At 41.8% G+C, this 14,949-nt stretch overlaps 1 protein-coding gene across 4 annotated transcripts in view; it reads right to left on the bottom strand.

Moving 5' to 3' along the window:
- The window catches only part of LOC148339695 (voltage-dependent calcium channel subunit alpha-2/delta-3-like), a 104,705-nt gene extending 90,432 nt beyond the window's left edge, over window positions 1-14,273 (bottom strand). For 3 of the 4 annotated variants that reach the window (XM_088289407.1, XM_088289404.1, XM_088289405.1), the window contains exons 1-2: window positions 10,515-10,636; window positions 10,257-10,338 (exon numbers count right to left, since the gene is read on the bottom strand). In XM_088289407.1, coding sequence (XP_088145533.1) covers window positions 10,257-10,338; window positions 10,515-10,633 — 201 coding nt within the window. In that variant the 5' untranslated portion in view covers window positions 10,634-10,636. Of the gene's footprint in view, window positions 1-10,256; window positions 10,339-10,514; window positions 10,637-14,196 lie in introns of those variants that run through there. The other variant, XM_088289406.1, reaches the window with a different exon arrangement.
- Window positions 14,274-14,949: the final 676 nt, after the last annotated feature.

Below are 14,949 nucleotides of genomic sequence, written 5' to 3'. Positions count from 1 at the left end.
AAACAATACCGAGCTTGTATTACGTCTTTGTCATTTAAGTGAGCCAAAGGGTTTTGTGCTCCTGTTTTAGATTGACCCCATGGGATAGCAAGGACAAAAAAAACATACATACGTCAACATATAAAATGGGGGGAAAATGACGATTTTTTTGGCTTGGGCTTTTTTTTAACTTCCAAGGCTGATAAATTAAATGCTGGTTCTTTCTCTACTCTCTGCTGTGCTTGTGGCCCTTCCTGCAGAAGCAGATTGCCACGCCCACAGCACCATCTCATTGGTTCCTTGGAGCAGCCAATCAGCAGTAAGCTGCCTGTTTGCTTTTTCACCTTGAGTCACACACACTACGGGAGAGGTCCCGCGAGCAGAGGAGGGTAAGGCAACAGACTGAAATTTTATCAAATGTCAGTCTGCTACAACTCACAACTAATAGAAAACTATTTGCCGTAGAAAACTTTAAAGAGTAGTTTGTTTTCATTGAACCTGGGAGTTCTGCACTTTTTGTCTATTTCCTAAGATCTAAAAAAGCTTTACCTGTTACAAATCACTAAAGTTGTTTAATAAACGTGCTTCAAGGCTTTTCAACTAAGTCAGTTTGGATTGTTTATTTTTCTAAATTTTGACACAATTTTACCCCTTTTTTTCAACAACTGAATATCGGCTTCAAATATCGGTTATCGGCCTCCATGACCACTCATAATCAGTATCGGTATCGGTCCTGAAAAAAAGCTTATCGGTCTATCAGTAGTTATGTGTCACATTTTTATCATGGGAAAAGTTTCAAAATGATGTGTCTTGATCTTGAGTGTCCACTATTTATATCCGCCGTACCTGCATCTCTCCAGATTTAGGCCTCGAACCAATAACAGCAATGCTGGAGGTGAATGTTGAATTATTCGGGTTTTTTTTTTTTTTTTTGGGTTGCGAGACACAGCATGAACTGTGCGCAAGTTCTGATGACGTGCGCTCCCATTGCGTCCGCCTGCATCACAAGCTCAAAATGCCTTGTTGATGCCAGCAAGTGCAGGTGAAGGTCGTCAGCAGGCGGGGCAGCCGCTCCACTCATCTGGAAGCTCTCCGCTGAGGAGTGAAAGAGGCGCAGTGCAGTGCTCGATGAAGTCGAGTCAAAATAAGAGCATTTGTGTTGATGTGGAGGACGATGTAGCGGTTGACTTGGCACGCATATTGTGACCCCCGCGAGAGTGACGCCAGTGCAGGATATTGTGCTGGCCCAGCACAACTACCGTATACTGAGGCCTCTGCACCTGTGCAGTCTTGTCCCAAGTTCCCCTTCCATGTATTCTTTAGTGCCGGAGCTGCATGCTATCCATTATTAAAACAAAGTGATGGCGGGGTGAAGTGGAGAGATTTTGAAAGGTAGTCAAATAGTTGGCTGATGCTGAACACTCACAATCAAGGTCGCAGCCAGAGAAAAAAGTTTTACATTTTCCTTTGAGACTTTCAGAAATTAAACTCGGTGTTTTCTGTTTTCTTGAATACATTAAATTCATGTAAGATTAATGTAGGGGCACCTGCGCCATAGTGCAAAAATCTTGATTTTCATATTAGCGCAAAGCTAGCTGCGTGAATTTGCCAATTTGGCAGATCACTCTCTGCCAAGTTGAATGTTCCGGCGCAGCAAGGACGTTTTCTTGGAGATGAGCCCAGTGAAGTAACAAATTGGTGGCATAAAGTAGGTCTAAACTTATGCCAGCACAGACCATACCTAAATACTAGTGCAGCTCATCTAACATAATTTTAGTGAATTGCACATGTTGACAGACTCTTAACTCTGTGAACGTGTGCGGTGGATGTCAGGGGTCACCAACCTCCAAGTGGCGACTTCCCGCTCCAGTGTGAGACCAGCACGCAACATATAAAGGGAAAGAAAGGAGCCGCTTTGATTGGTCGAGATTGAAGCCGGTTGTGACAACTCCCACAGCGTCTCATCCCGCCCTCTTACTGATCCGCCAGCCGACGCTCGTTTGCGAAATTACCAATGTCGGGTATAACCTGCCGAAGCAAAAAGATAGGTCCCAAGCCATGCCTGCTTTTTCTGTTCCAGAAAATAGAGCCGTGGGACTTTTATGCGACGGGCCAGCTGCGACAGCATATAAATATCAAAACAAACATTTTGAATGAGAAGTTTACAAGTAAGTTGACCACGTCATTCAAATTTACCATACAAATTAATAGATGTGAGGTTGAATTAGCTTCATAGTTGTATCTCACTTAATTAGAACTACCATTGACCATTTAGCAAAATTGGGGCGGCTGTTTATTCAGTCTGGCGGCACTTATTTTTGCACTTTATAAAATCCTGTCACGGGCTGGATTATACCCATTTGGGGGCCTGATCGGGCCCACGGGCCGTATGTTTGACACCCCTACTCTACACTGTAGACTTCTAAACGTAAAAACAATTTCATGTCACTCTCAATAGGCTCAACTGACCATGACTTTTGGGGCGTTTAAATATTAAATATTTCTCAGCCCAACTCCTGAGTATGTTTACATGAAAGTCTACGCTCCATCTTTACCTGCAGGTAACTCCCTAAAAAGCATGAGTATGATGGATCTGGGAAGTAGCGAGTCACTGACAGTCCTTCACACAAAGCTGAACATATTTGGTACCTCAAATCCCTCCCATTTACAAAACTGCCTAATGTTTACAGCGGTTCTAGAACAGTGCGAGCGAACTATTCGTCATGATCACGGAAAGTCAATGAGATTGCTCAAAAGGTACTTGTGCGTGTGTGTGACATGCGCTTTATCTGCTGGCCAACTGAAACAGAGCCACACCTGAGCTGCCGATGCCTTATGACAGACTATATTCATCTCTTGTGTTTGCACAAAACGAGACAACATGCATAGTATTGCTCGCTTAGATGTTTTGCAGAGCTGGGCACCCGACCCTTTTTTGACGGTCAGTCCCCCGCCCACAATCTCGGTACGATTCTGGCCTTAACCCTCAGGCCTTATTCATATAAATTGTCGGCCCCCGACCCCGTTCCAGCCCCCCCCATACCCCTCAAAAAAAGCCTCCATGCATGATGCCGGCTAACAGCAGAGGTTTATTTAAACATCGTTAGCTTTCTAATTTACTCTTTGAATCACGTACCTTATTATGGGCTTATTAAGGTCTTATTAGTCTCTTCTTATTATTTGTCTCCTTCTTCTCAATGAATGTCCCCATGCAAGTAAGTACTCACAATTAGTGTTATTGGAATCGTGATTTGCCCCCCCCCCCTTTCCAGTGGTATGCCCCAGTAGCAGGTGGGAGGCGCGGGTTTCGTGATGACAAAATAAGAAATACAGGCACACTTGAACGCACACTGCTGTCTCACGTTTCTTCAGACACGAACAGTTGGTCGTGGCGCTATTGACGTGTTCGTTTGCCCATTTCGCGAGTTGGTTCATCACACGCACGAGGGCTGATTTGTGGGCCGGACTAAAAATCAACCTCCGGCCTTTGTTAATCGAACCCTTTTTTAAAATTTGTCAGCACCCACCCCCACCGGACTGTTCCTCCCAGCCCTTAGGTTTTGTAAAAATGTTAAAATGTGGAGAAAAAAAACCCACCTCCTCGCAAAACACAAATTAGCCACTAAATCAAACACTTCACATCCGCTTTGTCAGAGAGGCTGGAGGAAAAAAAAAAATCAAAGAGGCACACAGCAGAACAAGGCATGAAAAGAGATTTGATTTTTCTAAGCCCACAAATACAGCGTCAGCGCATGTGATCTAAATACTTTAATCTGGTGGCCAAAGGCCTTGCTCCTATGCTCTTGAGCTCTCTGCAGAGGTGCTGGTGTGTTTAATTCGCGATGGCTTTTCTCACAAACAAAGCACTAATTACATTATAAGTAGGTGGCGACGTTGCAAAGCTGGCGTGCTCGAACATGAAAGCATCACGGCACGGGCTGCACTGCTTCCTGCTGACTTTGTAATTAACTACACATGACTTTGCTCCTTGTTCTTTGCCTCTCATTTACACACACAGACAAATAATATTTTTGCAAGATCATTTTTGGGTAGAAGAGAACAAGTGAGCGTGCAGAAAAGAATCAAGGAGATAGTTGGGGGCGCTTTAAGGAAAGAGGGGAAGTCATCATTACACTCCCTCACCTCACCTCATCATCAGTCACGCCGAACGGAACCTGACAGCTAGTCAATTTCCCCAAAACTAAATCTAATCTGCGGCTGTCTCCCCTGCACTGACACCGAGCAACGGTGGAACGCCTCAAACGTCACCCATCATCGGCAGCAGATTGGCATCATCGCACATCCCACACTCACGCCAAGTCATCTCACTCGAAGGAAGGCAAAGAGCAAAAGGTATAAAAAAAATAAATAAATAAATAAATACTTAATGACCACGGAGGCGTAAAGAAAGTCTTTCATCCATTTTGCTGCACACCGGCATAACATGAGGCTGTTTTCACACTAACTTCGAGCTATTAGTCAGCATTTTTCACACGCCAACATCTGAAGTGTTGGTACTTTAAAGGAATATGGTGCATGTATAAACAACCTTAGAAACACCTCCCAAAGGGAGGCAGAACATTTCCATATTCACTGAGCAAACTGATCATCTTTGTAATTTCGGCAGGACTTTTGACACCGCTCATTATTTATTGGGACAGAGTACCTAACCAAAGCCACTCATCACCATCTCCCCAAGAGTGATAAAGCGCTCTATTTTCGTAGCATCACATGCGGACGCGGAGCTGGAAAGTGGTCTCACATCTTACAGCATCCACTAGTGGAGATCTTGCAGTTCCTTCTAAACGTACTTTGCTCACGCAAGTCTCTTTATGCTTCTGCCTCGTAGACCATGTGATGAATTTAAAGAAAATGAGAGGAGCCACGTCCATTGGCCGGGAAGCAAGTCGGATTTGTTCCCTCCCACAACGGCGCAAACGCCCGTTTCTAACTGCACACATCTACGAAAATAACAGAAGAAAGAAAACTCCATGATCAGAGCAGGGGAAAAAAAAGACCTTAATGCTTAGCTTTTCACAACATGAAAATGTAATGCTCAGTCTAGTTAATTAAAAATAAGAATAAGAAATATGTAATGCAAGAATTATTCTGTTGTTGTGCCCAAATAAATTTTGCTAATTGTAAATGAATCGAATTATGAAAATAATTCAAATTTTAAAAAATACACATCACAATTTGCATGAGTGTGTGTGTGTGTGTGTGTGTGTGTGTCTGTAACATGGATGCATGTTCCATTTTTTTCATTGATTTTCCTCACTATGTGGCAAAGTTATGCTAGCTATGAAATTTAAAACCGCATGACAAAAGTGTTCTGTACAATCTTAGCTAACTTATTTGTTTCCGCATTACTGACATACATCAGCCCTAAAAGTGGAAGTCAACCCAAAAATGTTCTTTACAAGAATACACAGCATTCTGGTTAATCTTGCGTTTGTGGAACATGAGTTAAGCACTAAAATCCACCCGTTTTTGGTCGTGTCAGAGGGCGGACATTTTGTCACTTCTGTCGACTGAAAATGACATCACAGTAGCTCAGGGCTCACGTAACGAACAATCATGGCTTACCTGTTCTCTGAAGCTGAGCCATGATTGGTCGTTACCTGAGCCCTGAGCAACTGTGATGTCATTTTCAGTTGATAGAAGTGACAAAATGGCCGCCCCCTGAGATGGTTAAAAACGGGTGGATTTTGCTGCGTAACTTGTATTCCTTAAACCCAGTATTAATCAGAATACACATCAAACATTTAATTGCAAATCATTTTTAGGGGTTGACTACCCCTTCAAAGCTTCCACTTCCTCATGTCACTGTACGACTCCGCTTTGACGCCCGTCTTTGGCCATTTTGTCAGCGGACATGTTATTGGATCACAACGTGAAGCTGAAAGGCGTCAAAGAGGGATGGCGTCAGAGAGCATGCCAAACCATACGCGCATTCTCTTCTTCAGCATTCAGGCAAATGGATTCCTGCATAGCTGTCACACATCATTACACCTTCTTATCGTCCCTTTGCCTTTTACTCTCTAATGCTCCCCTGAGTGTGTGAGAAAAGCGTTGTGATGATCACGGGTTGAGCATGCTTTATGTCGATGTGCAACCTCTCATCCCATAATGCACAAATGTATTAAGGCCATAAAAATCAACAGGAACAACCATTGAGGATGAATAGAGTACCAACATACTGACGGTGTGTTCAAAAAGAGAATTTTACGGATTTCCTTTATGAGGCAGTTCGGATTCTTTCATGAGTGCAACAAGGAAATCAAGCAGCCTATAGTGACATGAGTGGCAGTGGCACGAACAGAATTTCTAAACTCATTTCGAGGGATGATGAAGACGGTGTGTGAGGTGAACACTTCCTGATATAGTGAGCAATAATTAGACACGGTACAGTGTATTAAATGTGTAACAAATTGCATTGCATGGATGTTACGTATGTATTCGCTGACATCAGGTCCAAACCTCCTGTCAGAATTTTTCACAAATCTATACTACTGGTCAGTACACACATGTGGATGTTATTTTTTACAAGGATTTTTGACGAATATTAAGCATTGAAAATCGCTCTTTGATGATGCAATGTCAATAGTTGCCATTCTTCCCAACGACAGCGATACAGATAATGTAGTTAGAAAAATAATCTCTAAGATTGTATGCATGCGATACGGATATGTAATGTCCTGCGCAGGGATGTGCTGGGACCAAAATTCAGCCCAGGAATCTTTGTTGACGGCGGCTATTACAAGCCGAAACATGATTGTCCAGGCAGGATTGGGGAGTGCGATCCAAAAAATATTCGCCGACCGGGGTGAGGCGGGGTGTGTGTCCATGATCATCAAGCGGGGTGGCGATGTGGTGCAAGTGGGATTGCCGATGTCTGTTTGCGGCCGTAATGGCCAGAGGACAGGCCCGGAAATACACCAGCCGTTCAGGAAAATTAACATATATTCCCCAAATTCCCAATGGCCACCCTCACCCTGTTAACTTTTGATAAATATTTTTTATTTTATTTCTAAGTCTAAAATTCTACAGATCATCTCACTTCTCCCTCAATTTCCAAAGAGCGTTGTATGTTCAAAACAAAAAATTCAAGACCAATGACGAGCTCGAGAGGCCAAACTACCGCCAGACCTCATCATTACGATGGTATGTGTGTGTACCAATATTTTGTCCCGATTTTATGTGTTCAGTCAACAAAATGCTTCAACCATTAAAGAGTTTGGGCTTTCTAGTGTGATCATTTGAAATGTACCTTTCATCACTAGGGGGGCTAGAAATTATTGCACTGCGGAAAAATGTCCCACTATAGTGATTGGAAGTTGTAATGTCACCGCGACGGAAATCAGTACAACCACCATCAAGCCCACACACACACACACACACACACACACACAAATACAGTCGAGACTAGAGACAACTTTGTTCAATGATACATGAAAAGAATTCAGCAGAATTGCAGCAAGGAGGGTAAAATACACAGAGCTCATTGTGACAAGCAATGGGTGACGTTTAATGTTTCAGAAATCTGTAAACTGCATTTTGACTGTGACGCACTGTATGCAGTGTCAAATAAAAAAATTTTAAAAAAAAGAGTTATTGATCTGGGTGTTCTTGTACTGGAACGCACATATATTCGCTTATTGATATAACCATGAAATGAGAGCTGTGACATAGATTCCGGAACTGGAGAGGGAGGACAAATAAGGACAGAGGGTGAAAGGGGAGACGGTGGTTTCAGGATTCTGTGCTCATTCAGCTGCGTCGAAATATGTTAACACAGATTTGAGTTTGCAGGAAGCGTACAAATTTCTCAAAAGTCACACTTGCACTGGAAAATATTATTTTTGTTTCATGTGAAATGGAACTTATCTACATATGTTTTACTTCTCATCTGGACCACATCCCTCTTGGAAAACCGATTATAAAGTTCGGCAATGTATAATGCAAGACAATGTGAGTCTCAAGTCCTAACCTTCAAGTCTCATACAAATCCGAAGTTACTGTGGAATAAAAACTAGCAGGTCGAGCTGAGTCGCCCATAAAATTTCAAGCATGTCGAGACAAGACATTATTTGGTTTAAGCAAATTACAAGTAAAGTCAGAAATTCTTGCTTAGTCACACCAAATACGGGAGTGATTGCAAAATATATTTCCACTGTGCTGTTCTCGCAAATTTATTGGAGCGTGTAAATGAGTGAAGGAGAGGAATTAATTTTGTGAACTTTTGTCAGTTGTTACTTTAGGAAGTTTATTGAGGTTGACGTGCATTAGTTTATGGGGGTCTGTGGCACATAAAATATGGCATAAAATATGACACACTCACGACCTGGAAAGCACTCAAAGGGATGCATGGATAAAAATTGATCTTTTTTTTTTTTTTTCTAACTGCTTGGTTTCAAGATTATAGACGCCATGGTGTCTAATCTATCGCTTCTGGAATCAACATGAAGTTAAAATTTGACCAGCTCTTGATGAGTTAAACTGTCAAGCTAACTTCGCTATGTTAGAGTCACGGTTCACGCAGCTAGCTTACCTGCTTCTGATAACTGAAAATAAACGTCTTAAACGTTGTCTCTTATCTGTGCCTTTCAAACTTCGCATGTTGCATTTGTCTTTTTCTCGGTTTCATCAAAATGATAATCCTTGAATCCAAATGCAGGCTATTAATTGTTGGTGACACCTAGCCCTTGTTATTAGCGGGGTTGCCAGATTGGTGGTACGCATTACATTAAAAAAAAAACTAAACTTTTCTTTCATAAACATGGCACATTAAATTTGATTAAAAAAAGACAATGAAAATTTTTTTTTTAAAATTCAAACGTAAATTGTCCAGTTATGGAGTTCAACTCAAAGTCAACTCGAGCCGTTCATAAGGTTTTGCCAAGCACGTCGCAGGAAAAAAGTAATATTAGCCAATTGCATTGACTCGAGTCGTCCACATCTGGTACGCGTCACAGATTCTTATCATATGTAGCAAAGAAGCCCGTTGATCGTAAACAAACCTCATTCATGTTTCAAAGATATTGTTCTTCTTTTCCTCATAGTATTATTTCTCCATTTTTTTAGTTTGTAATCATCGAGCAGATTGCCACAAAAAAATATCCAGTTTTGTCTCATCTATCTTTGAAGCTTGCCAAAATGCATTTTGCCAAATGCCCGTCTCGTTACCTTCAAGTTATTCGAGTTGTGTTTGTTCCTTTGTTTTAACAGAAGGGTAACAACTATTTTGTCCACATGCATACAAGTCATCAGGGGATCTGTTATTGTACTTCATCTTTTTCACGCTTAATGTGGTGCCAAAGCCCATGTGCTCAAAACCAAATACGTACATTAGACAAAGCTCGGCACTCAGAGGGGAAGGTGAGCATCACTCACTGCTCATGTCTATGCAAGAAGGTGATACATAAGATACAATTTTCCAGAAACAAGGTCTGCAGTCTCTTCTCCGCTCAGTTAACCCTGTGGCCCTCATTTGCATTTTATAAGGAGGTCGTCACTCTGTGAGGAGGGTTATCTCCACTTTGGAGGCGGCAAAAGATGAGAAGGGGGAAGAGTTTTTATCCTGTCAAAAAGATAACACCCTGACTCAGGCTTATCGGTGGATGATGAAATCCGCGCCTCGGGCATTGAGCGTAAATGCGTGATTGTGCATGTGACGATGCAGTGTGTGGTCGTGTTCGCTCACATGGGCCACAGCAACACGCCACAGTGGATATGAACTCAAGACCTCGCCTGATGTTTTATCCACCTGTATGTTTTCAAAAGCTTTAATTCTTCTCTCATCCACCAACCCTCTTTGCGGAGAATTTGCATTTCACCACTTTTCACAATGCGGAGGAAGACCGACGAGAAATCAACTTGTTTTACACCCTTGGTATGAGTTTTGCTCTCCAGTTCATGTCTGCTTTAAAAGTCGCAGAGTGCAAATGATGACATCGGAAATCAGGAGTACTTGACCACAGCATTTACATTTTTTTTTTTTATTGATTTTATGACGCTTTGGAATCATTTTCAACAAAGTTATCTGACGTTACCTTCACTTAAGTACGCAAGCACATGCTCCATCCATCTTTGCAACAGTGTATTTTAGTTTAAAAGTGTAGAACTGCACTAATTATAAGTGAGGAGCACGTGCTTCTCATTTAGACCACTCATATAGCCGCAAATGAGGCAACCAAAGTAAAATATTGGGACAGGTGTACCGACAATGATGGGGGTGGGGGGTGGGGTTCAATTAAATGTAGATAAAGCCAACTAACCTTCTGCAGCAGCTGGGAGCCCGAGTACTTTGCGGAGATTGACTTCATCTCGCCACCAAATGCTGAAGCCCACAACTTCACTCTGTGGGTTAGAACATAAGATCAGAAAGGCACCATTTTAGAATTGAATCATTTTCATTATAAAATGACAAGAGTCACAAAGAGATCAACTGGATGGATAAAGAGGCAACTTTCTCTTACAGGTACAGTCCAGAAAAAAAAAGAAAGAAAAACGTTGCTTGGAGAGCATTTACTCACACTGACGGTGGGATGCTTTGGTGGGAGCCTCCAACCTTAGTTACGCCGTAACTCAGAGTTGAAGAAAGTAAGAAAAAACACGCACTCCACGCACGGACCTTGCACCGAACAACCTGCATTTTGCTTGTTGAGTTTACGCAGCCACTGTGGTTGTCTATCCTCCTCCGGAGAATTAATATTGAAAGGGCAAAAAAATAAATAAATAAAAATAGATTCGTTAAATCAGCCAATCCGTCGGGCTGACAGCTGCATGGTGCTCAATAAGTGTGGCGACGCACAAACGCAGCGGGACTTGTCGAAAGTGCGGCGTCGGATCTATCACACGACTCGGATGTGAAAGTCAAGCTTGACTTCTCCGGTACGAAAAGTCCACTACCTTCGCCTTGCTGACAGATCGATGTCGGCAACGGAGGAGAAGAGAGACCAGTGGAGGTTCAGGTAGTGTCGGGGGGAAAAAAAAGCACTCCCTCTCTCCCTGTCGCTCGCTCGCTCTCTCGGCATCTGAGGATTGGCTAGAGAGGATGCTGTTGTTGAATTACGCCATACCTCTGACCCAAGCACACGCTCGTATCCCTCCACTCGCACACGCACGCACGCGCGCACACACACTATCTTTATTACTGGGCTTTAATAGCTGTCCTTTAGCTTTCATGTCACATCAAGTCATGCACTATATGTCCAGTTCACTGAAGCAGATTACTGCCAAAGTGCTGATGAAAAAAAAATAAAAAAAAGAAGTGGAGTGGGTGCATACAAAAGGAGGGGAGGCGAGGGGTGGGAGTGTAAAGGGGGTGTTTCGTATTGTCCAGCTTCTTGGTAGATGGGTGATGACATGACATTTGTGTTGCATCCAAGTGCCCCTTTCGAGCGACGTGGCACTGGCAACGTGTGAGCATATGGCTGGTGAAAGATGATGAGAGGCCTTCAGGCGACACATCCCATGTGACGGCTCGCATTTCTCTGGGAGCTGCAAATATTCTGGCGATGCTTTGTGGAGGGATCAACAGCATTGAATAACTTGTATGTCTGCACGTTGGTGTCCTGTCGAGGCACAGGGAGCGCGGCTTATCGGGGTGATGGATTCATGCTTTTCATGCACACTCTATTGGGTACACCTGCATGTGATAAACTCGATGCCATCATTATGCTTTTCTGGTGGCGAATTGTTGGAACCTCAAGGCAAAAATTGTGGCGCCCAGAGTTTAATTCGTTCCTGTCTGAAAACATTTTAGGAAATATATTTCATTGCACTTAAAATGTATGCATTGGATTCTGTTATTGTAACAATATGGTGCTCAAGTGTGAAGACGTTAAGTCACAGTAAAGGAAAAATTATTGTTGTTATATTATCTGTCTATATGTGTTGCGCCAGTATTTGTGTTCACATATCTGTTGAGAATTATAACACTGCAAAATTGATGTTATTCATTAGCCCATCTATGGCGTTTTGCACTGTTTTTTTTGCATTATGCTGAACTTTCTTGTAAGTGAGAAGTGAAGTGAGTTTCTTGTACAAAGGCTATGTGGTTGTTGTAAAAAGCAGTCTAAATTTTCTTTGTTGGATGTTTACAGTATGACAGTACACTTCATCTGGAAATGGAAAGAAACAACTTGAAGCCTCTTTTTTTTTTAATTGCCCAACATCTGCCACATCTGCTGCTTTTTGTGACGTTAATTTGACTTGCGTTCACTGACAACATAAAGCGCTTGTATCTTAAATTTGTGCTCTCAAGTCAAAGCAAAATAACATAAAAAAAGGCACGCTATATTAGAAACAGAACCTTTTATTCCTCTAACCATTTTTTTTAATTACTATCCTTGTTCCAATGTCATTTGCTGCTTTTAATGAGTTCTTTCACAGGACCTCATGTGTATCCAATGAAGAGGTCGGTGAGTTTTGTAAGAACATCATCTCAATAATGTTCCTCCTTTGTTTACTGCCACTTTGACTTCTGTTGTGCTCTTCATTTTTTTTCAGCTGCTCATTAGCATCAAGGTCAACTTGGATGAAACAAAAGATCCACAGGGGAAGGTTGCCTCGATAGAACTTGATATGCTGATCCACTGGTGCGCATATACAGCTTTTCATTTTTTAATGTCAAACTATATCCCAGAAATTTAACTTAAAATAGAACAAAACATTTTTAGGAATTACTCCATGTTTTTTTTGTTGAGCAGAATTATTGGAGAGGGATTACTGGTCATTTTTACGGAACAGCGTTTGTGAAGTCATTAATGTGGTCAATAATTTCCTCAATGTCACTTGCTTGTGAAATCCATCAGGGGAACATTTATTGGGCGTTGCTCCCAAAATGGATCATGTCCTTGAACAAAGCATCTGATCTCTGATCTTGGCCAAACACCAAGGATGGCCGTGGCAGCAAGTGGCTTATTTGACAACGAAGGTTAATTGAATCTTTTGGGCAAAAATTATCCTGCACAGTGGCTGTCAACATCAAGCACGGTGATGAATTGATGCTTCGGCTCCTCTCGCGCTCTTCAACCATTCTGAGTGTGGTTTGCATTTGGTCAGATGAAATATATGTTTGACATTTTTATACTCACAACAATAAGGGGAAAGGTCCTTTTTTTGTAGTGCAAGATGACTATGACGGAATTCCAACACACATTTCCACGTTACGGCATGAAATACAGCCCCGACGTTCCAGGTCAGTCTAATAAGTCCCAAGACTTGTGAAAATAAAAAAAGGAGCAAAAAATAAATAAAAGAAATACCACAAAGAGATAAGGGAGATGCTTATTTAGGGGTTTGAAGGTGTGCAAATATGTAAAGCGGCAAAGATGGATGCAACAGAATGAAAATGCAAGAGGCTTGAATTTCTCGTAACAGTTACAGGGACTTTTTGTACTTGATAAAAAACGAAGAAAAGAGTGTTCAATTACAAAGTGTTCAACAAGCAAGAATGACTTGGTATGAGGCTATGATGGTAGTTGGATGGGAATTAGTTGAGTTTTAGTAGTTGAGTCATTTCATCCAAGAATAACTGCAAGGCTTGCCTAGAGCAAAGTGGACAAGTGGAAGCTTCAACAGGCTCGTGCAAATTATGAACAAAAATCCTTCATTCAAATGCAATATTTCAAAGCACTTGCACTAGTTTAACTTGATCATGCCTAAGCCTGCATGTGAAGTAATAAAGACGTTCCTCCCATTTTCATGGGAAAGCCAACTTAAAACAGTAATGCTGTGTTGTCACTCATTCAATGTAGACATTTGGAAATGGATTTCAAAACCATTTCGGGTTGTCTGAACGGATGCACTGATTGCAGTGTCCACCAGATGTCGCTGTTATGTTAAATTTGAAGACTCAACGCTTCAAATCACAGTCAGCGAATATACTGTAGGGAAAAAAAACACAAGCTTCATTCTGTTTCGTCTGCCCATGTCCTTACGCTGATTTTTGGGACCCCTCCCACCATGTTTAGGGGAGACAATCGTTTTTTTTATTAGACGGCCTATTAAAGCCAGGGTCCAACAGACGCTTTGTAAACTGATGTACGTCGTCACTCCGTGCATGACGTGCATATATACTTGTACTTTGTGTACAAACATTTGGGTGAAGCAAACTATCAAGATAGAATAAGTTTGCGAAAGTCATCATCCATAAAATGCGGTATAAATCAAGGCTACATAGTTAAATATATTACATGAAAATACACTTACGAGGCGAGGCTCCACAAGGCGTCAATCATCACGTGACTGATCGTACTTCCTGTCTACCTGCCTTCCTGTCGATTCAGGAAATGGTGAAAGAGCTCAAAAGCATGAAAAGGACTAAAACGTCAGGACAACTAAGTTTTATTTTGCCATGGAAAATTAATATTTAAATGACAGTAAAATGTAAACCACATCACCAACAATTGGCTTAAGAAAAAATAGTTTTACAGGAAAGGTGTGTTGTCATGCCTACTCTTTGTTTTCACAAGCACCCCTTTTTCTGCACTTCTCATTTTAGGTTCCATTTTATATTCCACACTTTCCGGAAATAAGCCTTATTATTTTTTCACTTCTTTTGTTTTCCTGCCATCCACTTTCATCTGATTAAATTAGATGTGAATATTGTCAATTATTTCATTCATATCTTTATTCCACAAGGCCTACAAAAATATTTATACTCCTGGGTGTGGAGCAACATATGTGGAACACCGTGATCCATCCACAGAAATCATTTTCACCGCCGACCCACACGCTTGTTGATTAGCACCTCATTTGCAATAATAACATGCCTAAGGGCTAAAATTAGGCCCTCCATGCTGGCTATGCTGATAGGGGAGCGGGAATTCGTTGTCTGTGGTTTCTTGACTGGAAGGTCCAATTAAAAGTGGACTCGCCAAGTCTCAACAGACATAATGGAGCGCTATTGGAGGAAAACTGTGATTTTCAGAATAACAGCAGTCAGTGTGAGCGATGTTATCT

Source organism: Idiotropiscis lumnitzeri, chromosome 3 (genome assembly GCF_059441095.1).
Source record: "Idiotropiscis lumnitzeri isolate Australia: NSW breed Sydney's pygmy pipehorse chromosome 3, RoL_Ilum_1.0, whole genome shotgun sequence".
Taxonomy (NCBI): domain Eukaryota; kingdom Metazoa; phylum Chordata; class Actinopteri; order Syngnathiformes; family Syngnathidae; genus Idiotropiscis; species Idiotropiscis lumnitzeri.
The sequence above is the reverse complement of the archived record's forward strand: the minus strand, read 5'-3'. Positions and strand labels throughout refer to the sequence as shown.